Source organism: Ranitomeya variabilis, chromosome 1, assembly GCF_051348905.1.
Source record: "Ranitomeya variabilis isolate aRanVar5 chromosome 1, aRanVar5.hap1, whole genome shotgun sequence".
NCBI lineage: Eukaryota > Metazoa > Chordata > Amphibia > Anura > Dendrobatidae > Ranitomeya > Ranitomeya variabilis.
The window spans coordinates 619,260,946-619,288,017 of record NC_135232.1 but is presented as its reverse complement, the minus strand read 5'-3'; the positions used below and the strand labels follow the sequence as shown (position 1 = coordinate 619,288,017).

Sequence of the window (27,072 nt, the reverse complement as noted above, 5' to 3'; positions counted from 1 at the left end):
CATATTCGAGCACCCAAGCGTAGCGTTGAGCGAAACGGATCGGTCATTTTCATAAGTCGCCGACTTTTGGCAAAGTCGGGTTTCATGAAACCTGATCCGATCCCAGCGTGGGGTCGGCCATGCGGTACACGATCTTCGCGCCAAAGTCACGTTTCATATGACGCTTAAAGCGCCATTTCTCAGCCAATGAAGGTGCACGCAGAGTGTGGGCAGCGTGATGACATAGGTCCTGGTCCCCACCATCTTAGAGAAGGGCATTGCAGTGATTGGCTTGCTTTCTGCGGCGTCACAGGAGCTATAAAGGGGCGTTCTTACTGCTGCTGATCTGAGCGTAGGGAGAGGATGCTACCGCTTAGTCAGAAGCTGGGATAGCGTTAGGCAGGGTACATTCACCCCCAAACCGCTTGTGCTGTAGCGATTTCCACTGTCCAATACCACCTTTTGTTTGCAGGGACAGTGGAGGCTAGATTTCTCTTCATCATCTCTGTAGGTTATAAGGCTCCCTGATAGCTGTATTGCTGTGTGTATGCCGCTGTGCAAAGCAACTGCTTTTTTCAAAGCACAAGTCCTGTTGCTCCTTCCTTTCTGCACAGCTATCTTGTTTGTTTGTCCACACTTTTGACTTTTGTGTGCAGCAGTCCTTTTTATTGCTGCCTGCCATACTTTTCTGAGATTACTGTAGGGAGATAGTAATTGTAGTACTTTTTTTTTTTTTTTTTTTGTTATATCTCTTCGAGCCACTTTCTGCCACAGAAAACCTACTGTATAACAGTGTGCCTGATTTCTTCCTAATTCTCCCATAAAACAAAAAAAAAAGTGGGAGATTAAGACTGGCAAATCTGCATTAGTGCCAGTCCTGTGTGTAGCATCTGTTATTTTTTTTTCTGCCACAGAAAACCTACTGTGTAACAGTGGGCCAGATTAAATCACTTGTCTCACATATCCCCCCAAAAAAATTAAAATAAAGGGAGAATAATCTTGCCAAACCTGTGCATGTGTGCGAGTGCTGTCTGTGGTACATGTCAGTCATTTTGTGCCACAGGAACTATACCGTGATATAGTGGGCCTGATTCAATCTCTTGTCTCCCATATAAAAAAAAGGGACATTTCTATTGCCAGTGTGTGCATCTGCGTCAGTCCGGCTAGTGCCATATCTGCCAGCCTCTTTCTGCTAATCAAACTGTGTTGTTGTGTAATACAGTGGGCCTGATTTTTCCCTGCATTCTCCCACACATAAAGAGGGACATTTCTATTGCCAGTGTCTTTATCTGCATCACTCCTGTTAGTGCTATATCTGCCAGCCTCTTTCTGCCAATCAAACTGTCTAGTGTAATACAGTGGGCCTCATTTTTCACTGCATTCTCCCACACACAAAAAAGGGAGATTTACATTCCCAACAAGTTACACCTTGTACCTGGTTTTACAGGACCACATAACGGTTGTTTGGTAACATTTTTCCAAGAATGAGGAAGTCTGGTGGAAGAGGTCGTGGCCGTGGGCGGTCATTGCCAGCTGGTAATGATGGTAGTGGTCGTGGAGCATCAGGTGGTCGTGGGAAAAGCAGTATAACCCCTAAGTCTCGAGTTGTTGAGCCAGCGTCATCGTCTGGCTGCACTAGGCCTCGAACGCTCCCTTTTCTGGGAGTAGGAAAACCGCTTTTGAAGCCGGAGCAGCAGGAACAAGTATTGGCTTTCATTGCTGACTCTGCCTCTAGCTCTTTTGCCTCCTCCTCGGAAAGTGCCAAATGTCAGAGCAGTGCGTCGTCAGTGGATGCTCCCGGTCAGGAACAAGTCGCTTCCTTGTATCCTTCACCCAGAACAACAGTGAAGGATGCGTCAGGCGACACAACTGGTTACTCCATGGAGCTCTTTACACATACCGTGCCTGGGTTAGAAAGGGAAATTGTTAACAGGCCATGCCCATTACAAGATGAATCGGACATGGAGTGCACAGATGCACAGCCACAGCCAGATTATTAAGCTGTTCCTTTGACTCAGATCAGAACATTGCCCTCGCAGTGTACTGATCCAGAATCTGACCCCGTTGAGACTATGGAGCCCCGTCACGAACGCTATAGCACTGGCTTACACGGTGACCCAGAGGAAGGTGCACAGAACATAGAAGAGGAGGTCATAGATGACCCAGTTGTTGACCCCGATTGGCAGCCATTGGGGGAACAGGGTGCAGGCGGCAGTAGCTCTGAAGCGGAGGAGGAGGAGCCGCAGCAGGCATCAACATCGCAACAGGTTCCATCTGGCAGGCCCGTATCTGGCCAAAAACGTGTGGCAAAACCAAAACCAGTTGTAGGACAGCGTGGCCATCAGGTTAAAGTAGCTCAGTGTGCAATGCCTGAAAAGGTATCCGATAGGAAAAGTGCAGTCTGGAATTTTTTTAACCAAGATCCCAATGATCAGCGCAAAGTCATCTGTAAGAAATGCTCAAGGACCTTCAGCAGAGGTCAGAATGTTAAAAATTTAAATACATGTTGCATGCATAGACATTTAACCACCATGCACTTGCAAGCCTGGACAAACTACCAAACGTCCCTTAACGTTGTAGCACCCTCGCCCAATGAAGCTAGTCAGCAACGCTACATCCCTTCCCTCACTGTAAGCCCACCGTTTACCACACAACCTGCAGGTAATGTTGTGGTTTCGTCGCAAGGCCAAAGCAGTCAGGGAATCACCAGGTTCGTGGTCGGAAAAACTGTATGTAGGGCAAGATCAAGAATACCATCACCAACCCTCTCTGTCACCCATGTCCACCGGCACCCCCGCTAGTTCCACCGTATGCAGCTCTCCAGTCCAGCTCACCCTACATGAGACTCTCGTTAGGAAAAGGAAGTACTCATCCTCGCATCCGCGTACACAGGGTTTGAACGCCCACATTGTTAGACTAATCTCGTTAGAGATGATGCCCTACCGGTTAGTTGAAACCGAAGCTTTCAAAGCCCTGATGGACTACACTGTACCACGCTACGAGCTACCCAGTCGACACTTCTTTTCGAGAAAAGCCATCCCAGCCCTCCACCAGCATGTAAAAGACCGCATTGTCCATGCGCTCAGGCAATCTGTGAGTAGAAAGGTGCACCTGACAACAGATGCATGGACCAGTAGGCATGGCCAGGGGCGTTACGTCTCCATCACGGCACACTGGGTTAATGTGGTGGATGCAGGGTCCACAGGGGACAGTAATATTGGGACAGCTCTGCCTAGCCCACGGTGTAGGAAACAGTTGGCTGTAGGTGTTCGTCACCCCTCCTCCTCGTCCTCCAGCAGAAGCGAGAGCTCGTCCACAGACCGCAGTCGCATGACCACTCCATCCGCAGCTGCCACTGTTGCACACGAGGTGTCCAATTATGGAACAGCTAGTGGCAAGCGTCAGCAGGCTGTATTGGCAATGAAGTGTTTGGGCGACAACAGACACACCGCGGAAGTTCTGTCCGAGTTCTTGCAGCAAGAAACTCAGTCATGGCTGGGCACTGTACATCTTGAGGCAGGCAAGGTTGTGAGTGATAACGGAAGGAATTTCATGGCTGCCATAGCCCTTTCCCAACTGAAACACATTCCTTGCCTGGCTCACACCTTAAACCTGGTGGTGCAGTGCTTCCTGAAAAGTTATCCGGGGTTACCCGACCTGCTGCTGAAAGTGCGCAGATTTTGCTCTCACATCCGCCGTTCGCCCGTACACTCCAGCCGTATGCAGAACCATCAGCGGTCTTTGAACCTTCCCCAGCATCGCCTAATCATCGACGTTGCAACAAGGTGGAACTCCACACTGCACATGCTTCATAGACTGTGCGAACAGAGGCGTGCTGTTATGTATTTGTGGGAGGATACACATACCCGGGCAGGCAGTTGGATGGCAGACATGGAGTTGTCAGCTGTGCAGTGGTCGAAGCTCCAAGACCTGTGTCAAGTCCTTCAGTGTTTTGAGGAATGCACACGGCTGGTTAGTGCAGACAACGCAATAATAAGCATGAGCATCCCCCTAATGCGTCTGCTGATGCAAAGTTTGACGCACATAAAGGAGCAGGGGTCTGCAGCCGAGGAAGAGGAAAGCCTTGATGACAGTCAGCCATTGTCTGCTCAGGGAAGTCTACAGGATGAGGTGGCGGGCGAAGAGGAGGAGGAGGACGAGGAGGATGATGGGGATGACTATTTTTTGGATGAGGAAGCTTCTCAGGGGGCAATAGAAACTGCTGGCGATGCAAGGCCGGGTTAAGGTTTTTGAGGGAGACAAGTGACGTTGATTTGCCAGAAAGTGCTCCTCAACCCAGCATATGCACTGACTTGACAACTGGAACATTGGCCCACATGGCGGATTATGCCTTGCGTCTCCTCAAAAGGGACCCACGCATTATAAAAATGATGACAGATGACGATTACTGGTTGGCCTGCTTCCTTGATCCTCGCTATAAAGGCAAATTGCAAAATATCATGCCACATGAGAACCTCGAACAGATATTGGCAACCAAACAAGCTACTCCTGTAGACCGTTTGATTCAGGCATTCCCAGCACACTGCGCCGGTGATGGTTCTCACACGAGCTGCAGGGGGCAACAGGGCAGAGGTGTTAGAGGTGCACAGATCAGAAGTGGCGTAGGACAGAGAGGTTTTCTGACCAGGTTGTGGAGTGATTTAGCAATGACCGCAGACACGACAGGTACAGCAGCATCCATTCAAAGTGACAGGAGACAACATTTGTCCAGTATGGTTACTAACTATTTTTCCTCCATTACCGATGTTCTCCCTCAACCGTCATTCCCCTTTGATTACTGGGCATCCAAATTAGACACCTGGCCTGAATTGGCTGAATATGCATTGCAGGAGCTTGCTTGCCCAGCAGCTAGTGTGCTGTCAGAAAGAGTATTCAGTGCTGCTGGTTCAATACTGACCGAAAAAAGGACTCGTCTGGCTACCCAAAATGTTGATGATCTAACCTTCATTAAAATGAACCACTCATGGATTTCAAATTATTTTGCCCCACCTTTCCCGGCTGACACCTTGCTTTCCTGTAAAAAGGTCTTGCTTTGGGACTGGTGTTACTGACTGTTCCAATCTCGTAATTTGCAACTGCTGTTTGTCCAGCATACGACATCTTTACACCTCCCTAAATGCCCTAACTCCCCCCACGGGGCCGTGGTCTCGCCACTTGTGGAAAGCACCCGTCAGAGTGCCGTTTGTCTGAAGAGGTGGGTGTGCCCACTTTTGGTCGATGGCACTGGGTCCCTCATAATACAATGAAGTGTCTCTGGCGGTGGTGGCGCGCACCCAACGTCAGACACACCGTTGTAACATGAGGGGCCCTGGGCTTGTACCGCCGGCCAGGAGAGAGTGTCTGCCCCAGCTCAAACAGTGCTCTACCACTTGCAAAATTATCTCTCACTGCTCCACCACTGTTTAGTCTATGCACTGAAATCCTTCCATGCCTGGCACAGACAATAACAATTTGTTGACATGTATGATGCTAGTTAAAATAGTCAGGGGCCCTGTCCTACATTTACACCAGTAAATACTTTGCGCAAAATTACAATGTCTGAAAGTCAGCATAGGAGCACACCCCTGTACCTAAGTATGCCACCCTTTTTTTTTTTTTTTGGGGGGGGGGGGGGTTTGGTTTTTTTTGGGAGACATTAACATATAGTTTGTTTTTGGGAGTACTTACTGTGTCAGACACTCCTTCCAATTGTCCTCCACTGACCACACCAATGCTGCCTGTGTACCCCTGTTACCAATTTAAAACTGCATAGAGCCTATTTTATTATTTGAGGCCTAGGAAGTCTGTCTGCGGTCCCTCCTTCCAATTGTCCTCCACTGACCACACCAATGCTGCCTGTGTACCCCTGTTACCAATTTAAAACTGCATAGAGCCTATTTTATTATTTTAGGCCTAGGAAGTCTGTCTGCGGTCCCTCCTTCCAATTGTCCTCCACTGACCACACCAATGCTGCCTGTGTACCCCTGTAACCAATTTAAAACTGCATAGAGACAACTTTTTTAGTTAACACATACTACCTTTGTCTGTCTGCGCCACTAAATCACGCTGTCCTCCACTGAAAAAGCTGAGCTTCAACCTTCAGGCTCTCATTAAGTATTTTTAAATGTAACACTGCAATTGCCCTACTACTTGGGTTGGGGCCTAGTAACGGTGTCTGCCGCTCCTTGGTGTTCTCCTCCAGGTTTCCTTGTCTGAGCTTCAACCTTCCGGCTCTCATTAAGAATTTTTAAATGTAACACTTTTGTTGCCCTACTACTTGGGTTGGGGCCTAGTAACGGTGTCTGCCGCTCCTTGGTGTTCTTCTCCAGGTTTCCTTGTCTGAGCTTCAACCTTCAGGCTCTCATTAAGTATTTTTAAATGTAACACTGCAGTTGCCCTACTACTTGGGTTGGGGCCTAGTAACGGTGTCTGCCGCTGCTTGGTGTTCTCCTCCACTGAACAAAGCAGTGCCGCCTGTTTCCTACTGTTAGCAATTTAGAACTGCATTTAGCCTAGTTACTTATTTGGCCCTACTCACTGTGTCAGCCTCTCACTACAGTTGTCCTCCACTGAACAAAGCAATGCCGCCTGGTTAGTCCTGTTACCAATTTTGAACTGCATTTAGGCCACTCTATTATTTGGGCCTAGATCTGTGTTTCCTCCTCATCCTGCCCATTGCCCAGCCACTGCTAGATTAGCCCGCTGGTGCATTGACCCAGACCACTACATTCCCCTTGCACTCTACACAGCCAGAATCTGACCCTGCTGAAAGTCTGGTTCCTCTTCCTGCATACTATACCACCTTACACGGGGACAAAGAGGAAGGTGCAGGTGAAAGTGCAGGTTCCTTCATCAGGTGGGGGGGCCCACTCGTTGGCGACGTCACTGGCACAGGGCCCCTCATAGTACGCAAAAGTGTCGCTGCCGGTGGGAGGCGCCCCCGCCGTGCAAACACACCGCCGTACTGTGAGGGGCCCTGTGCCAGTGCCAATGCGAACGAGTGGGCCCCCCTGCTTGCTCAGGATCACAGCACTTGCAACGTTGCAATACTTACCTCTAACTGCTCCACCGCCGTGACGTAGTCCACGTTTCCTGGGCCCACTAAAAACTTGAACCAGCCCTACCCCCCACAACTTTAGCCAAATGACCCCCCAATTTTCAATAGCTACCTATTATTGTAAGGTAAATTAAGATTGACAAGCTTAAGTAACAAGAATTGATGTTTTTAGCATTAAAATGGGCACTGTAGGTGTTTTCCTGGCCTCCACTCACTGCCGACTATGCTTCCCCATTGACTTGCATTGGGTTTCGTGTTTCGGCCGAACAATGACCCCGACTTTAAGAAGATCGGCCGATTTCACTCTACTCAACTTTTGACAAAGTCGGGTTTCGCAAAACCCGACTCGACCCCAAAAAAGTAAGTCGCTCAACCCTACCCAAGCGTACTCAGATAACACCTTATCCAAGCATGCTCACGCATCACTAGGAATTATACAAAGAGATAATACTTTTAGTTGATTTGCCACACAACACATGATCTAGGATTCCATTGTGTGAAATGGAGAAGTCAGCTTGAGCTCTTACTGCGTGCCTTAATTGTAGGTATCTGAAGATTTTAGTGTTATGGCGATAAAAGAAAGCCTGTAAGAACAAAGAAAATGACGTCTACAAAATAAAGTTATGCTCTAGGGATGTTAAAGGAACTCTTTTAGGCCAAATGCCACCATAAACCATATACCCCATATTTGGGTAATTAAAGTTCCTTCTTCCACCCGACCTTCCTAGTTCAATCTTGACCACCTCTCCTCTTACTGTTTGATCTGACGCTCATGAGTGTCCAACAATCTGAGGATTTCTTTTAGATTCTCAAAGAAGGTAGTGGTACCTAGTTGCGACCACTCTCACCTTGGTGGAACAAATCATAAAACAATTTAAGTCCAGTGCTCTCATTCAGGATCTCTTACGCTGGGCCACTGCCGAAATGTCTGGACAAAATGAGATTTTCTGCCTACCAAGCTTAATGTCCTGAATCTCTCAAACCTTCCTTAGGATTATGTCCCAAACCCCACCAGCCTAGTGTTATTTTGCCTTTGGCCATTCTCCATGTCATCTGCTCTTGACCACAGTGCTGCCACTGCCTGTGTATGGTTTTGAATATCTTTCCGATCACTCTTCCTTCTGCAGCAGTATTACAGTTCACCCCCTTCTGCTCATCATGGCAATTTATGGAAATAGTATCCTGAATGAATCCCACCCATCCAGCAATAGCAGCCAGGATGGCAGTACGTTTATTTACTGAATCCATTACGGAAGGGGAGTCTCCCAAGAAACTGTCCTTTTTAGTAGATGTTTGCTCTGTATGCACTTGTCAAAGTGGGAAAGGAAACTGTTCATTGACATTGGAGTTGACAAGGAATTCATACATTTCCAGGAGGGACAACACTAGAGTTGAGCGAATTTTTCAAAACTCATTTCAGATTGTTTTTGCAATATTCGCCAAATGTCATTTTAGTCAATGGGAATAGAAATGAGTTAATATGTTCGGAACCGATCATCAAACATAAATTTTGCACGAACAAGGCACGAATATGTCAAATTCAGGTTTAGCGACCGATTCTGAACATATTCGCTCAACTCTAGACAGCGTACAAAACAATGATTCTGTTCCTCTTAAAAACGTACCCTCAGTTATACAGGCATGAGCACAATGATTCAGCCCAAATTGGTTGCTGCCAGTGCCGCTCCTAGGTTTCCGACTGCAGGCGCAGACCAGCCATGTATGATTACATTACATTTTACAGCACCCGCACAGATGTCCGTGCCTCTAGGCAGGGCAAAGTTAGCAATCCAAGTTATGTAGGAAACAAAAGATTGTCAACACTGCTGTGGTATATATTGAAATATTCTACACCCCGGTCTGGTCTGTGCGTGTTCACACTGTTGTACTGATCAGTTCTTCCCCCCACAGGACTCTCTACGGTCGGAGCGGGACTATGAAAGCTTAGTGCTAATGAGGATGAGACAAGCGGCCGAGCGGCAGCGGTTAATAGAACAGCTACAGAAAGAAGATGAAGAAGCCAATACATAACATATTTTTCTAGTAATAGTTTCCTATGTTTAATAGTGTATTAAATAAATTTTACTTTTTTAAGTTGTTGTATGACACGTGTGTATGGCCATAAGGGTTTGGAGTTTTTTCATTTTTTTCCTCTTAATCATTTTTGCAAGAGATTTTCATTAAAACATTTGCACCATTTGCCTTCTATAGTCTGTATTGTACTGTTTATTGCTGGCTGCAAAATGAATTAACTGAGGATGCATCAGTGGGCTCCTTCTAATAATCTGATGGGGAGTTTGTATTTCTTATCTGTTTCTGAGCTCCTCTTCGCTTACTTATGAACACAGAACACATCAAAGTTGAAAGGGCCAGGAAACAAAGCAAATAGGTGCAAAATTTTGAATGAAACCCAAATGCAAAAAATATATATTTTTTTAACTTAAAATACATGTATTTGTTAAAAAAAAAAGTCCCCAGTTGGTGGACAAGCCCCTTTAAGTAAAAAGGTGCCCACAACAGCAATACTGCTAAAATAAGCAGACTGTACTCGCCGTCCATTCCAGCACTCCTTCCAAGAAGTTTTGTCGCTGGTACATGACATTCTCTGCAGACATTATGGCCTGTATAACACACATGGCCGCAGCAGTCAAAGATCTCTGCAGCGCTCTTGTCATATATTGCTAAGTTCAGTGATTGACTGCAGCGGTATACAGACTGTGATGTTTGCAGAACAGTGGGAAGCATTTGGGATGCAGTGCTGTAGATATGTGACAACTATGATGCATTATTGCTGCAGCCAGGTATGCAGAAAATGCCAGAGTGAGTTACCAGATAAGTAATACTTATTGTATATTAATTGTGGTGCAGTGACCCCTGTGGCAGCTTGGGGGCGCTGTGTGTGCTCTTTGGGATATGCATGGAGGCATATTTGTTGTTATAATGGTGGTGAAACAGAGTCTGGCAGTGTTGTGAATGGCCGATATGTGTCGCAGAGGGAGTCTGCGTAGTAAGTCTGATGTAACGTGGTTGTTCTGGGACCTGTAGTCCCTCGAGTTTGTGTAATGGTGTATAGTTAGTATGGGAGACTTACTAGGCTAGTTGTGTGAGATGGGCGGGAGAAACTAGCCACACATCCACACTCCCATCCAGGGGAGTGGTTAAGGGTATATAATGTGACCAGGGTGTGGGTCACATGTTCTCTATGGTTCCAGTGTTTGGACCTGAGTGGTGAAGGTCCTGGAAGTATGTGTTGGATTTCCTGGGAGTAGGAATCCTGAAGAGCACATACCAGTGTGTTGGATTTCCTGGGAGTAGGAATCCTGAATAGCACCTGGTGGGACTTTGCTACTGGTGGCCTGGGTATTGGACGGTCCCAGCTGGGGATGGAAGTCCTAAATAGTACCCGGACTGGCCACCTGTGTGATCCTGCGTAACCTGAGTGTTGCGAGGTCCTGGGAGTAGGAACGGATCCCTGAATAGCACGAGGTGAGGACCGGGATCTGCAGAGCCAGTAACAGCTACTGTGTGTGTGTGTGTGTGTGGGGAAGCTACAGTCCTTCGGTGGGTCTGGACTGACTAATGTGTGCCGGCCAGGCAAGTTGGTGATCCCTATGAGGCAGCTTACCCGGAGGAGTGGACTGACAAGGAGTCAGCAGGAACTCCCGTCAGGTACTATACAGACTGTTGGTGCTTGTGATGTTCTATGAACTGTGTGGTCTCCCACGGCAACTGAACGGAGTGAGGTTCAGCGTGTTTAGAGACCGCGACCCAGGTTCATATGCGCTGTATGTGACTTGGGACATTGGTGAAGTGTACGGCGTACGGACACCCATGGTAACTGGGCGAAGTGAGAGGTCCAGCATGTTTAGTGTCCGTGAGTCAAAGCCGTAAATGAAGTGTAAGTTAAAGCTGCAAGTTTATATCACCAGTTGGTGCCTGTTGTGTTTCATGAGATGTGCATAATGAACTGTGCATAACCCGGTTTATGAGGCTTAATAAACCGTATGGACTGCTTTATTTAAAAAAAAACGTGCCCGTGTGCTTGAATCCCGTGCCAAGCGAGTGTCCCCCAATACACTCAGTAAGAGCAATCTTACATAATGCACACACCCCCACTCTGAAAACAGAGACCCCCTTAAAACTGTTATTCCCATCCTCACTGATCAGTTCTTCAAAAGTCCAACTCGCAATCTACAGTGGGTACGGAAAGTATTCAGACCCCTTTAAATTTTTCACTCTGTTTCATTGCATCCATTTGGTAAATTAAAAAAAACAACAACTTTTTTTCACATTACTGTACACTCTGCACCCCATCTTGACTGAAACAAAAACCAAATGTAGAAATTATTGCAAATTTAATAAGAGAAAAACTGAAATATCTCATGGTCATAAGTATTCAGACCCTTTGCTCAGACACTCATATTTAAGTCACATGCTGTCCATTTCCTTGTGATCCTCCATGAGATGGTTCTACTCCATCTTTGGAGTCCTGCTGTGTTTAATTAATTAAACTGATAAGACTTTATTTGGAAAGGCACACGCCTGTCGATATAGGACCTCACAGTGCATGTCAGACCTAATGAGAATCATGAGGTCAAAGGAACTGGCCAAGGAGCTCAGAGACAGAAATTGTGGCGAGGCACGGATCTGGCCAAGGTTACAACAGAATTTCTGCAGTACTCAAGGTTCCTAAGAGGACAGTGGCCTTCATAATCCTTAAAATGTAAGAAGTTTGGGACCACCAGAAGTCTTCCTAGACCTGGCCATCCAGCCAAACTGAGCAATTGTGGGAGAAGAGCCTTGGTGAGAGAGGTAAAGAAGAACCCCAAGATCACTGTGGCTGAGCTCCACAGATGCAGTAGGGAGATGGGAGAAAGCTCCACAAAATCATCTATCACCGCAGTCCTCCACCAGTCAGGCCTTTGTGGCAGAGTGGCCCAGCGGAAGCCTCTCCTCAGTGCAAGATATATGAAAGCCCGCATAGTTTGAAAAATACACATGAAGGACTCCCAGACTATGGGAAATAAGATTCTTTGGTCTGATGAGACAAAGATAGAATTTTTTAGTGATAATTCTAAGCGGTACGTGGAGAAAACCAGGCACTGCTCATCACCTGCCCAATAAAATCCCATCAGTGAAACATGGTGGCAGCATCATACTATGGGGGTGTTTTTCAGCTGCAGGGACAGGACGACTGGTTGCCATTGAAGGAAACATGAATGTGGCCAAGTACAGAGATATCCTGAATGAAAACCTCTTCCAGAGTGCTCTGGACCTCAGACTTGGCGGAAGGTTCACTTTCCAACAAGACAATGACCCTAAGCACACAGCTACAATAACAAAGGAGTGGCTTCAGAACAACTCTGTGACCTGTGACCTCAGAGCCCTGACCTAAACCCAATTGAGCATTTCTGGAGAGAACTGAAAATGGCTGTCCACTAATGTTCACCATCCAACCTGATGGACCTGGAGAGGATCTGCAAGGAAGAATGGCAGAGGATCCCCAAATCCAGGCGTGAAAAACTTGTTGCAGCATTCCCAAGAAGACTCATGGCTGTACTAGCTCAAAAGTGTGCTTCTACTCAATACTGAGCAAAGGGTCTGAATACTTATGGCCATGTGATATTTCAATTTCTCGTTTTTAAATTTGCAAAAATTTCTACATTTCTGTTTTTTTTCAGTCAAGATGGGGTGCAGAATGTACATTAATGAGAAAATAAATTAACTTTTTTGAATTTACCAAATGGCTGCAATGAAACCAAGAGTGAAAAATTTAAAGGGGTCTGAATACTTTCCGTACCCACTGTATATTTCCATTTCATTTTCCTTTTCTTGAGTCCATGACCCCTTAGGCCCCCTGCAGCCAACCAAGCTTTATCAGACTAATACATTGATAGCCTACTGCAAGGATTGGCCATTCATGTGCAATATGTGAGGGTCCAACCCCCAAGCTGCAAAATCGCCCCCTACTCATTACCCAATGTCGGCTCCTATCCTAGTAGATGGGAGCAGAGTTGCGGTTCTCTGCATGGACCACTAAACAGTGGGGTCTTGGCTCTGTGCAGTGTTTACACCCGGTCACGTCAGAACTAGTGACCGCTGAAGGGGAGGTAGTGTCTGCTGTCTAATCCCCGAGGACAGAATTATGTCAAGCTTGAAATGTTTAATTGTTAGATTTCTTTATTAATTGACGTCACCAATGAAACAGTTATAAGCTTTATTTCTTAAGATAAATTCCCACTCGGCAGATTTGTAAAAATTACTGCCCCTGTTCCATTCATTCTAAACGAAGCCTACGGAAATCAATGCAACAAACCTGCCACGTGTGAATACACCCTGATGTGATTTGCATTGTGCCCTCATTCAGGAGACACTTGCATAGGGTCACACGAGTCCAGGATTTTATAGGTAGAGATTTCTTTGTAGAAAGTCCTGCAGATCTGTCCTAATTTCAGTCCCACGCTCTGTTTTCGGACCATCGTTGTAAACAGCGGGAAGTAGCTGTACCTACTCCTTATGCAGACACCATACAAGTGTTTGTCCAACCCCCGTCATGCTAATCACGCGGTATCCAAGATTTTCAAGCCTGTCCAGTGTCACACGCGGGGGGTCGTTAACAACATATTCTGCACTAAAAAAAAAAAAAAAAAAACATTAATGCATACATCACAATTCTTTTTTTTGTTGTTTGTTTGTCGGTTAAGAGGACATGTTATCACAGATCAAAGGTGTGCAACTTTTAGTCTATTCTTATTTCCGCTGCTCCCCCCGAGTATGCTGGGTTGTTTTTGGGTTTTTTTAATCCGACATATGGTTCCAGAGTCATGGGCCTTTTAAATCTACTTACAAGAGACAGTGACTCCTCGGAGGCGTGGCTCACAGGATCCCTCGGGGGAATCCTTGAGGCTATATGCACACGTTGCGGATTTCACTGTGGAATTTTCTGTGCAGATTCTGCATTTCTTGCCAGAAAATGCAGGTCAGAATCTGCGATTTTTTTATTTTTTTTTTTTTCATTTTTTGTGCGTTTTTTTTTCCGATTTGCTGCGGATTTCTTCCTTTTTTACCCCTGTGGATTTCTATTATGGAATGGGTGCAGAAACGCAGCAGATCTGCACAATGAAGTGACATGGTTCTTTTTTTAATCTGCTGCAGATTTTTCCGCACCATTAGCACAGCATTTTTTTTTTGCCATTGATTTACATTGTACTGTAAATCACTTGCGGATCTGCAGCGTTTCTGTGCGGAAAAAAAGCTGCGGATCGGCAGGAAATCTGCAACGTGTGCACATACCCCGAGACCACTCTGCATGTTTTCCTTATTGGTATAAACAGTGAAAATGGATACTAAATAAAAAGGCCCCTATTTCTGAAACCGTATGATGGATTTAAAAAAAAAAAAAATACAGAATACTCTGTGGAGCAGCTGGAATAAAATAAGACCTAAAAATGGTCACTGGTGACAGATCTTCCTTAAAGGGATAATCCAACTCGCTGCCTTGCAAATCATAGGACAGAAGCTGGTAACCCCACTCCTATAGATACCTGATGCTAGACAACAGATATTGTACACCTTTGAAATTACATATGGCCCATCAGTCACCTCTCCTTAAGGGGGTGCCTCAGATGGCATCGTAATTGTCGGTGGTCTAATATCTCAATCCTGATATCCATTTTATGTTTGTAGTTGTTAGGGTATGTTCACATTGACTTTTTGGAGCAGATACTGAGCAAAAAAACTCTGTGTTAACACCTTTATTTTGACACTGTACGGTGGTGTTTTCTGAACAGACTGTATGGCAGCATTTATTACATACAGTTTTTATTACGTTATAGCTCTGGGCGTCATAACATATTAAGCAATATTCATTCTAGTTTTCTTCTAGATCATAGGAACAAAACAACACCATTAATGGGGGTGGGTGATGGATCCATTACGTACACACACACCAGCAGCAGTGCCATAAAAAAACTCCATTGACTATAATGGGGTCCACTGTGGTTCCACCATTTTTGGTCAAATCTGCAACAATGGCTCCAACTATAGATGTGAACAGAGCCTAAGCCTTCCCGGCAGACACACAATATTTTCATATAAAAAGTGTCTTACAAATTATTTCCCAGCACGGTCCTTCGGACTGCTCCAAGTTGTTCCATTAACTGTGGATCAGAGCATTCATCTCCAACGATTGTAGGGCCGATTTCCTTAGAATAAAAAAAACAAATGCTGATCACTTAATGTAATAATTTATGGAGAAATGCAGGTCACGTATAGATATTAAGGGGCACATTCATAGAGGCATCTGCACCAGAAAAGTCGAGTAAAAGTCGAAAAATTTTGAGTTGTGCAAAACTTTTCTACTTTTGCCATTTGTTTAAACACCAGGCAATTTTTCATTTTTATGTTTAAGATTTTTTTTCTTCCCTTTTGTCCAAGACCCATAACTTTATTTATTTTTATTTTTTTCAGCAAACCCAATCATATGAAGGCTTGCTTTTTTTCAGGACAAGTTGTATTTGAGATTTTACCATTTAATGTGATGAAAAACATAAAAAAAATGAGGAGTGGAATGCAATGCCTCAATTTTTTTAAGGTTTTTACAGGGGGACAAAAATTGCAGTCTACAATATAAGGGCGCATGTTCTTTTTCCGCAGCCCAAGTTGTTTTTTTAAAGGGTTTTTTTTTCAAAATTAATAATTGACTATACAAAACTGTTCCTGTAGTGCCAGAAATTGATACATGTAGCCCCAGAAGATTGAATATCTGTGTCCAATACCAGTCTGCTAGTCTTGAACCGGATTTTTGTTTCCACCAGTCCTGATCTTCCTGCTTGACCCATCAAATTGGCCCTGAAGCCTTTAGCTTCAGGGTCTTAACTTTGCCTCCCCGCCTGGACTTCACGCACAGTTGGCTATTGTATACACAAGGAACAGAACTAAGAATTCCCTAAAACGTTGGACTTTAGCATCAGTCCCTATGGTGCAATACGCAATTTTCTAATATTGGTTACACAGAACATGGATGTTAACACTCGGAGATGTTCTGTACAAAGTGATCAACTGGGAAAATAATGAGTTTATTGTTTTACAAGGACACAGCTGTGAGCGCTGACCTGCTCCATACCCAGGGCTTCTCTTACGAGTTATATACAGATGTTTTATGCACGCACCCTGACACCAAAGAAGATGTAACTGATCTAAACAAGGGACCTAAGGGCAATGTCATAATAAGCCCTCTGTTCACGGCCAAGTTCATATTCACGCGGAGTCAGCCTGAGCCTAGAGACCCTTATTTTATTACAACTAGAACTACAGTGGCATGTAAAAGTTTGGGCACCCCAATTCAAAATTACTGTTATTGTGAATAGTTAAGCAAGTTAAAGATTAAATGATCTCTAAAAGGCCTAAAGTTAAAGATGACATTTCCTCATTCCCTTTGTATTTTAGGCAAAAAAAAATAGCATCTTTTACATTTTAAAAATGACAAAAAGAAAAATGGGCCAATACAAAAGTTTGGGCACCCTTGGAGATTATTGTGCTCAGGTAAGGTCTAAAGCCTAATTAGCATGTTAGGTTTATGGCTTGTTCACCGTCATTGTTAGGAAAGGCCAAGTGATGCAAATTTCCCAGCCTCCTCCAACCCTGTGCCAAAAAACAGCAGCCATTGGTTCTTCTAAAGCCTCTTTCACACTTCCGTCGTTTAGCCAACGTCACAATGCGTCGTTTGAAAAAAAACGCATCTTGCAAAGTTGCCCGCAGGATGCGTTTTTTCTCCATAGACTTGCATTAGCGACGCATTGCGATGTATGGCCACAAGTCGCATCAGTCGTGCAACGGATGCGTCGTGTTTTGGAGGTCCGTCGTGACGAAAAACGTTCCATGTAACGTTTTTTCGCTTGTCGGAACCGCCATTTCCAACCACGCATGCGCGGCCGGAACTCCGCCCCCTCCTCCCCGGAACTCATAATGGGCAGCGGATGCGTCTGAAAACTGCATCCGCTGCCCACGTTGTGCACTATTTGCACAATGTCCGTCGGGCCGACGGTTTGCGACGGCCTCGTACCGACGGAAATGTGAAAGAGGCCTAAGCAGCTGCCTAGCACTCTGAAAATGGTGGAGGCCAACAAAGCAAAAAGCTATAAGAAGATAGCAAAGTGTTTGAACGTTGACCTTTCCTCAGTTCAAAATGTAATTAAGAAATTAAAGTTAGCAGGAATAATGGAGGTCAAGATATGGTTTGGAAGACCAAGCAAAATTTCAGTGAGCTGCCCGTAGGCTTGCTAAAGAAGCAAATCAGAATCCCCGCTTAACTGCAAAAGACCTTCAAAAACATTTAGTAGACTCTGGAGTTGTGGTGCATTGTTCAGAGACACCTGTACAAATATGGCCTTCATGGAAGAATCATCAGAAGAAAACCTCTCCTCCGTCTTCACAATAAAATTAAGCATCAGAAGAATTCAAAAGAACACCTAAACAAGCCTGATGCATTTTGTAAACAAGTCCTGTGGACCTATGAGGTTAAAATAGAACTCTTTGACCCCAGTGATCAAAATGTATGTGTGGAGAAAATGATTATTATTTAACCGGTAATCGGATTTACCAGAACCCACGACAGCACCATGAAGAGAGAGGATCTGCCCCAAGGACAGGAAACCCTACAGCTTTAAAAAAGCGAAGCCCTCTAGTATGCTTCGGTGGTTTACAGCACATGGGAAGAAGTCTGTTTGGTAGACATACACATATACAAGTTTGGTAACGTGTCACTTAATTATATCCCTAATTTTCCCCTTTTTTTGCGACACTGTGAGTGAACTGTGCGCCATCCACACTGGTAAGTAATCACTGTTTATCCCATTCCCCACGACAGCACTATGGAGAGAGATCACACAGGAATCCCCTAGGGAGGGACTACCGCTTGTAAGACTTTTCTCTTGAACATAAGATCCCCAACACCTAAAGTCAATCTATAGTTCTTGAAGAAAGTGGAGGATGAACACAACGTTGCTACCCTACAGATTTGTTCTAGAGAATTGGCAGCTATCCCTGCCCATGATGTAGAATCAGCCCTTGTGGGGTGTGCTTTAATATTATCGGGGGGGGGGGGGGGGAGAAGAGTGGAGCCTCCTGATGTGTAGGCCAACGAAATCCCTGTCCTGACCCATCTGGTTATGGACCCTTCGGGGGCTTCCTGGGACCCTGAAAGAGAGCAAACAGGGAGGTAGATATTCTGAATTTCCTGGTTAACTAGATATGGTTAGCGGCATCTCCTAACATCAGAGGCGTGAAATTCTCTTTCCTCCCTCATATTTAGGGCTATCGCAGAAATGTTGCCTGGCTGATTTAAAGAAATCTAATTATTAGAGGGTGGTCAGCGATTTTCTTGTCATAAGGATCCCCTGGCGCTGCAGTATGAACTTTAAGGGTGCTCTTTTTCAGCTCTTTCTCCCACCCTCTCTGTAAGAACTGAAAAGTTTAAGAACTTTCCCCATACTCTGGAGTAAATATCCATCTTGATTTTTTTTCTGGATTTCACAAGGGTAGAGATTAGGGTTTCTGAGCATCCTCTAGCTGCTGGAAGCTTCCGCTCAAATGCCATGCCGTCAAATGGAGACCCTTCTTGTTGGAATGTAGTACGGGACCCTGGGATAGAAGTGGTGGGATTTCAGGAAGTACCCATGGGTCCCCCACAGCCAGTCGGCATAGCCAGGTGAACCAAGCTCTCCTGGACCAGAAGGCTGTTATTAATATTACTTCCGCTTGGTCTGTCCGAATTTTCTAAACAACTATCGGAATTTAGGAGATTGGAGGGAAAGTGTAGGTTAGCTCCTTCGGCCATATGTGGAGACAGCGTCTACCCCATAGGGGCGGTTTTTTGGATTTAAGGAGAAAAATTTCTGGGTTTTCCTGTTTACTCTGCTTGTGAACAAGTCTATTTGGGGTCTCCCCCAGCGATTGGCAATTCTCTGGAACACCCCTGGGTTTATAGACCACTCGACCTGGTCTATTAGATGACGACTGAGATAATCTGCCTCAGAGTTCTCCTCCCTCTTTAGGTAACTTGCCGGTATTGACCCCAAGTTTCCTCCGGCTACAGTCATTAACTTGCTTCTGCCATGCGCTCTCTTGATCTCGTGCCTCCGTTTGTTTATGTATGCCACCGCTGTTTTGTTGTCATACAGAATTTTCACATGGTGGCCTCTCACATCCGGTAGGATTTGTAGTACAGCTAGCCTGATAGCTGCTAGCTTCTTCCTTTTGGAGGATGAATCTACCAGATTTTGAGGCCACCCCCCTTGAAAGGCTCCCCCCATCCCCTGTGTGTGCTCCCCAGCTATAAGGACTTGCGTCCGTGGTAACTACTTTGGGATTCCTGATTTCCCATGGAACTCCTCAAGAGAGATTTCTTTGAAATTGTCACCAACTTAAGGATTCTTTTGTGTTTTTTTTAAATCATAATCCTTTTGTCTAGGTTTTCTTTGGCTTTCTCTCCTTCTTCCAGAATTTCCCACTGAAGTTTCCTGAAGTGGGACCATGCCCAAGTCACAGCAGGGATGCAAGATGTTAAGGTCCCCAGGATTGACATAGTCCTTCTTAGGGTGGTCACCGGGTTGTTTTATTAACTCGGACATCAACCTGCACACCTTCTTAATTTTTCCTTTGGGAGAAACAAATAGAATTTAACAAGATTACCAAAAATATTCGCACCTGTTCTGGCTTCACATGAGATTTTTTTAAGTTTATTATCCATCCCAGAAGAACACAGTATCTCACAGACTCCTTATACCGCTTGTACACGCTCTGCTTATGATTTTCCTAAAATCAGTAAGGCCTCTTTCACACTTGCGTCGTGTGACGTCCGAGGCAATGCGTAGTTTTAGGGAAAAAATGGATCCTGCAAATGTGCCCGCAGGATGCCTTTTTTTCCCATAGACTTGTATTGCCGACGGATCGCGACGTATGGCCATACGTCACATCCGTCGTGCACTGGATGCGTTGTGTTTTGGCGGACCGCCGTCACGAAAAAACGTTCAAGGGAAAGTTTTTTTGTACGTTGGGTCCGCCATTTCCTACCGCATATGCGCGGCCGGAACTCCGCCCCCTCCTCCCCGGGACTTTACAATGGGCAGCAGATGCGTTCAAAAACTGCATCCGCTGGCCACGTTGCGCCGAATTTTCACAACGTGCGTCGGTACGTCGCGCCGACGCTTAGCGACGGGCCCGTACCGACGCAAGTGTGAAAGAGGCCTAAGTCATCTAGATAAGGGATGAATAGAATGTCTTCCTCTTTTATGTGAGCTGACATTTCTGTCACTATCTTTGTAAACGTCCTTGGGGCTATAGAGGCGCCAAAGTGGAGGACCTGAAATTGTAAGCGTTTTAGGCGTCCCTCAATGTTGACTGCTACCTGAGGTATTTTTGGTGGTTTTGAAAGATAGGCACATGGTAGTAGGCATCTGAGGTCTATAATTTCCATAAAACGCCCCGGGAATAACAGCTTTAACATTGACTCGATCGTCTCCATTTTGAAGTGCTTGGGAACTAAGAACTGATCTAGACCCTTTAGATTTATAATTATCCTGAAAGACTGGTCTGTTTTTTTCCTCGAAAAAGGGGGCCGTAAAACCACTTCCCTTCTGCCCCTTTCGGTACACGAGTCAACACCCCTTTTCCTATCAGAGACACTATCTCTCTCTCTTTTTTTTTTTTTTTTTTTTTTTTTAAGGGAACCCAGATTAAAAAAAAAAAAAAAAAACCTCCCCTTGTGTGGTCTTTCCTTTACTTTTGGACCATTTCCATTTTGTGTCTCTTTGCCTCAGAACCCCCTGAAAATTCTTCCTTGATGTATGAAAAGGTCTTTTGAATTTCGCAGCATTAGTTTGGGGGGGGGGTAACCTTTTGAGTCTGTGGCTTTTTTCCAAGATCTCATCTAGGTATGACCAGAAGAGGTATTCACCCTCAAAAGATATATCACAGAGTCTAGACTTGGAAGTAGAAGTTTCCTGTCAAATTTTTTAGCCAAAGGGCCTTTCTAGCTGAAGTTGAGAAGGCACAGATATGTACTGTTACCAGACTGCGTCTGCCGAATTATCTGCAAAGAAATCTGCCGTCTTTGCCGTGTTCGGAAGGTTGATGGGTAGTTGATCCCTTGGGCATTTATTTCTAATCTGTTCTTGTAAATGACCCAGCCACACATTCAGAAATTTTATAGTACATGTGGCTGTTACATTAAGTTTAAAGGCCACTGCTCCCACTTTCCAGGCTTTCTTTAGAAAGGTCTCCGCTTTCCTATCATGAGGGTCCTTTAGAAGCACTGCATTAGCGAACCGCAGCAAAGTACTTCGGAACACCTTTATCACCGCTATGTCTATCTTGGGTACTTTGTCCCAGAATTCAGAGTCCTCTATTTCAAAGGGGTACTGTTTGATCTTCTTCGGGATAAAAGCCTTCCTGTCTGGCTTCTTCCACTCTTTCCTAATTAATGAGGCTATGTTTTTATGGACAGGAAAACACTTGTGCTTCCTGACCTTTAGTCCCCCTAACATCAGGTCCTGCATGGATCTGGGCTCTTTAGCTTCCTCTACATTCTTGGTTCCTCTCAGTAGCGTAGCTGTACTGTAGCTACTGTAACTATATCGGCGTGTGTACTTTGCGCCGATACAGTTATATTCTGCGGCAGAGCAGGGAGAATCCATCTCCCTGCTCTGCCGCCCTGCCACTATGAGGCCCCTGAGCAGGTGGGGGGCCCAGTGCCAGCAGTGCGCCCCCCGCCTGTCATCGCAGGGTAAGCTGTATCGGCTGTTTGCCGATACAGCTGACCGCATTGATGAGAGAAGGAGCATTACGCTCCCTCTCCCATCATCCCCCTGTCAGCGTCTGACTCAGACACTGACAGCGGACACGATGACATCACTAACCGGCACCCGCTGACGGGAGATCTGTTGGCGCTTGGAGCAGCGGAGGAACCAGGAAGAAGAGAGGAGAGTATTTCTTTTTTATGGGGGCTGCCTTATATTACAGAGTTTGCCTATGGGGGTTCTGCCTTATACTACAGAGTCTGCCTATGGGAGGTCTGCCTTATACTACAGAGTCTGCCTATGGGGGGAGTCTGCCTTATACTACAGAGTCTGCCTATGGGGGTCTGCCTTATACTACAGAGTCTTCCTATGGGGGGTCTGCCTTATACTACAGAGTCTTCCTATGGGGGATCTGCCTTATACTACATAGCATGCCAATGAGGGGGTCTGCCTTATACTACAGAGTTTGCCTATGAGGGGGTCTGCTTTATACTACAGAGTCTGCCTATGGGGGGTGGGTCTGCCTTATACTACAGAGTCTGCTTATGGGAGGGCTGCCTTATTACAGAGTCTGCCTATGGGAGGGCTGCCTTATTACAGAGTCTGCCTATGGGGAGCTGCCTTATACTACAGTCTGCCTATGGGGGGCTGCCTTATACTACAGAGTCTGCCTATGGGGGGCTGCCTTATTAGAGAGTCTGCCTATGGGGGGTCTGCCTTATACTACAGAGACTGCCTATGGGGGTTTCCTTATACTACAGAGTCTGCCTATGGGGGGCTGCCTTTAACTAGTCTGCCTATGGGTGCTGCCTTGTGCTATAGAGTCTTCCTATGGGGGCTGCTTTGTGCTATAGAAAGCACAGAGAACCACACAACAGGGGCAGTAATAGTGACACATACGGCAGCAGCGGCTCAGCATTGAGATATCAGCAGGATGAGGAGTTTATGCAGGTTGGGAATAGATGGTGATGGGGCTGGAATATGAGAGGTCCTCTCCACTATTAGGGTGCATCACCCAGTTGTAATCAAGGTTATCTGGTTAGGGGCCCACTCAGAAGCTTCGCCCCCCCGCCCCTGAACAAAACCCTAGCTATGTCAGGGTTTTCTCAATGCATTCTTTACAAAGCTTCTTGGTGTAGGTGGACGCTAATCTATCCTTGCATAGGGCACAGTTCCTGTGCTTAGTCTTAGATTGCAGTTTCCTAGGCCTGTCATATAAAAGATATAAAAAATACAGTTATTTAGGAGGGTTATCCTCAAGGGATCAATCCTGACTCACCACACTTTACACAGGACTACTGAGGTCGGAGGGGCTACTTCCATAGGTTCTCCAGGCTGGCTGTTGTCCTCCACCTGGAATACCTTCCTGCAGCATGGCCTTGAGGTAGAGGGGAGGTTTTATCCTCTGCCACCTTCCAGGTCCGCCCCAGATCGATTCAGGAGTAGGGGATGTGTTCCTGTTCCTCCCCTCTCCTTGCTGTTGCTGTATGGGGATGCACTTAGGCTACGTTCACATTAGCGTTGTGCGACGCAGCGTCGGGCGCCACTGCGTCGCCGCATGCGTCATGCACCCCTATATTTAACATGGGGGCGCATGGACATGCGTTGCATTTGCGTTTTGTGACGCATGCGTCGCTGCGGCGCACGCGTCAGGACGCACAGGACGCAGCAAGTTGCATTTTTTGTGCGTCCAAAATCAAGCAAAAAAAGGACGCATGCGTCACAAAACGCTGCGTTGTGCATGCGTTCACATTTGCGTTGTGCGTTGCGTCGCCGACGCTGCGGCGCACAACGCAAATGTGAACGTAGCCTTAACCATACCAGGTTGGGCCCCTAGAAGACACCCAGCCTCATTCTGAGGACACACTGCGTCATACCAGTTCATGCTCCCGGAACACTAAAATACACATGCTGGCTCCCAGAAGTGACATAAGACATTCTGCTGGGTTCCGGAGAAGCACCGAGTCATGTCAGGCCGTGACCCCCGGAAAGGACATCGCAGCTTCTCTGCTGGCTCCCAGGCATGCCATGCTCCTCGAGAGATGTCCCTGCACGCATCCTTCCCTGGCAGCATCGGGGAGTCTTTCTCAAGGACAGGAAACCACTGAAGTGTACTAGAGGGATCCTCCTTTTTAAAGCTGTAGGGTTTCCTGTCCTTGGGGCGGATCCTCTCTCTCCATGGTGCTGTCATGGGGAATGGGAAAAGAAGGGCACAGAAGTTCAGGAAAACATCTTGCCAGCCATTAAGCATGGAGGCAGATCAATCATGCTTTAGGGTTGTGTTACTGCCAATGGCACAGGGAAAATTTCAGAATGGATTCAATGAAATCTCAACAAATTCTTGATGCAAACATAAAACCAACCGTTGAAAAAGCTGAAGTTGAAAAGAGGATGGCTTGTACAAATGGATAATGATCCTAAACACATGTCACAATCCACAATAGACTACCCCAAAAGGCGCAAGCTGAAGGTTTTACAATGGCCCTCACAGTCCCTTGATGTGAACATCATTGAAAATCTGGATAGACCTCAACATAGCAGAGAATACAAGACGACCCAAGAATCTCACAGAACTAGAGGAATTCTCCATGAAAAATGGAGGAAAATAAGAATTGAAATACTGGCTACAAAAAGCATTTACAAGCTGTGATACTTGCAAAAAGGGGGTGCTACTAGGTACTAGCCTTGCAGGGTGAACAACTTTTGCTTTGGCCCATTTTTAAAATGTAAAACATGAAAATATTTTTTTTTTTGCCTATAATGCAAAGGAAATGTGTCATCTTTAACTTTTAGAGATTATTTTATCTTCAACTTGATTAACTGTTCACAATAAGAGTAATTTTGACCCCGGGTGCCCAAACTTTTTGATGCCACTGTATATTTTGTGCTTAAACAGAAATTAAAGAGGTTGCACGATCTTCTGATAAGTCTGTAACTGCAGACCTCTGAATCCTGACAGCGTGTGGTGCGCAGGAGTCTGCAATATGCACACTTTTGGCCACATCCCGACTAGACGTGCTTGTCCTTTCTCACCAGAAGTGCACTCGGAGGACGAGTATGTCTAGTTGGACAAGTTTCAAATCGTGTATGTGTGGTCAGGTGACCGGACAGTCGCACCAGCAATACAGGAGAATCCTGGAAGTCATTGTTTGAAATTGGAACCTTCAGAGAGTTCCTAAAATCTTGACACAGATTTGCATCGTATCGATTTGCTCATCTAATTGTCCTTATAAAGACAGGAAACATTAGAACTTCCAGGGGCAGCCATGTAAAACAGTGGGAGCTTTGCAATGTTCATATAGTCGGTCTTCGGTGTCTACTCAAGCAGCAGAGTGTTAGTGTGGCGTTGCTCAGGCAGTCCCCAAATACCGGCTGTGTAGTGTTTAGGCTACGTAAACAAATAGGGCCAAGCTCTCTGTGGCCAACAGCACAGCCCGTCCGCCTGCACCTTAAAGGAAAAGACCAAACTTGTCCCATCGATCCCTATGGGAGAGCTTGGCGCTTACACGTCTGCAGATATCTCAGCTGTGCAGCGAGATATGGCAGATTGCTCTCCACAGTGAACCTGAAACATCCGTGTCTGAACACACTCCTATAAAGGCAGCCTCTAAAAGCTCCAGGGGACTGTATGTGTGATCTTTATAGGGGCTACATCCCATACATATGTGTATACTGTCAGTACGGGCTGACAGCACTCTCTTTAAAGTGTTCAAAAACTGAAAGTTGGAGCCTTTATGAATACGGGGATTCTGCAACAGATACAAAAACAAAACAATGCAATTGATCTTAATCATTGATGCTTTTTCCTCATTTTGGACAGCCCCCGAGCCACCAGGACTGACACTGTATCATTAACCATCCTCCCTGTGAGCCGGCACAGAGCGGCTGAAATGTAATTATCGGAGATACAGGCGGCTCTGCTCCATTCACGGAGAAGACCTGAGGCAGATACCAACAGAAAAGGTCTTGTCGGACCATGACCTTGGCTTTTTTTTTTTTTTTTTTTTAATACTTGTCTCGCTAATATCCCTCTAATGAAATATAGAGAATTCTGTACAACATCACTAAAACAATGACATAAGGCAGGCGGATAGACAAATTATATAGATTATAGAAAGATGATAGATAAATAGATAGATAATAGATGGTAAATAATTGATATAGATAATAGATAGATGGTAAATAGATAAATGATATAGATAGATAGATAGATAGATAGATAGATAGATAGATAGATAATAGATACTAGATAGATAATAGTGATGATAGATAAATAATAGATATAATAGATAGATGATAGCTAGATAAGATTGCTAGATAATAGATAAATCGATAGATAGATATATATCAATAGATAGAGATGATAGATAAATGATAGATCGATGATAGAAGGAGCAGACAGCCTTTGACGATCTCATTTCTGCCCAGTTGCTCTCCCTCTCCATGTCAGCTCTCTTATAGATGGCATCTCTCCCTGTCAGCAGTGGGGCTGGTGGCTGCAGGTCAGGGCTGGCAGAAAGCATACTATCCCTCTATGTATAGGAGCACACAGTGCAGCAAGTATAGCCCCATGTACACATGTACCGGACATGCGGGAAGTGACTGCGGCTTGTACCCGGCAGCAGACAGTAATGAATGATTCCATGCTCGGCTGATGATGAGAACACACGCGGTGCCGCAGAACACAGTGTACACTGAGCGCTCACCATGCGGATCTGGGTGCTGATCAGTATGTAGGGCATGATGCCGCCTGCTGCTCCTGCCCGGCCGCCGCCAACTCTCCGCTGTCACTGTGCCTCCGCCACCATCACCGCTGCTGACCTTCGGCATCCAGACGCGCCTCCACGTCTCCACCAATAGGAGGGCGCACTTGTCGGTGACGTCATGAGGGGCGTTACCCGCCCCGTCGTTCTGGCAGGTGGAGGTGCATGCTGTAGTGCGGAGCAGGAGGAGGAGACAAGACGTCATCAGTGAGGGCACCGGCCGGATTCTCACCGGTTACAGCAAACATGTCCTGCAAGTCATGTTATACAGGGGTTTTCCATTTACAAGCTTCTAAGTACAAACCTTTTCATTAGTTTTATTCACATTTTTATACATTTAGAACTAGAATATTTGAACTCTCTACCACAGGGACCACCAGACACCCAGGGACCACCGGACAAAGTTTTTGTGGCCGTTTTCTGAGCGTATTTCCCCACAATGCTGCGGTGTGAGGCTCATTCCCACGCGCAGAGCTGA

At 45.8% G+C, this 27,072-nt stretch overlaps 2 protein-coding genes across 2 annotated transcripts in view; one reads left to right on the top strand and one right to left on the bottom strand.

Moving 5' to 3' along the window:
* DNAJC17 (DnaJ heat shock protein family (Hsp40) member C17) overlaps positions 1–9,130 on the top strand; it is a 42,182-nt gene extending 33,052 nt beyond the window's left edge. The window contains exon 11 of the mRNA XM_077260771.1: positions 8,948–9,130. Within this exon, the coding sequence (XP_077116886.1) occupies positions 8,948–9,067 (120 nt within the window). The 3' untranslated portion in view covers positions 9,068–9,130. The remainder of the gene's footprint in view (positions 1–8,947) is intronic.
* Positions 9,131–13,404: 4,274 nt separating this feature from the next.
* GCHFR (GTP cyclohydrolase I feedback regulator) lies at positions 13,405–26,688 on the bottom strand. Its single transcript, XM_077260757.1, has 3 exons — positions 26,538–26,688; positions 15,146–15,240; positions 13,405–13,667 (listed from the first exon to the last, which is right to left on the bottom strand). Exons 1-3 carry the CDS (start codon positions 26,571–26,573, stop codon positions 13,544–13,546), a joined length of 255 nt encoding a protein of 84 aa, XP_077116872.1. The 5' UTR covers positions 26,574–26,688; the 3' UTR covers positions 13,405–13,543.
* Positions 26,689–27,072: the final 384 nt, after the last annotated feature.

Excerpts from the sequence above, each read along its gene's own strand:
- GCHFR (XM_077260757.1), bottom strand. The coding sequence starts at position 26,573 with ATGCCCTACATACTGATCAGCACCCAGATCCGCATG. Across the intron at positions 15,241-26,537 it reads TCAGCACCCAGATCCGCATG|GAAATCGGCCCTACAATCGT; the intron begins GTGAGCGCTCAG and ends TTTTATTCTAAG. Across the intron at positions 13,668-15,145 it reads ACCGTGCTGGGAAATAATTT|TGCAGAATATGTTGTTAACG; the intron begins GTAAGACACTTT and ends TTTTTTTTTTAG.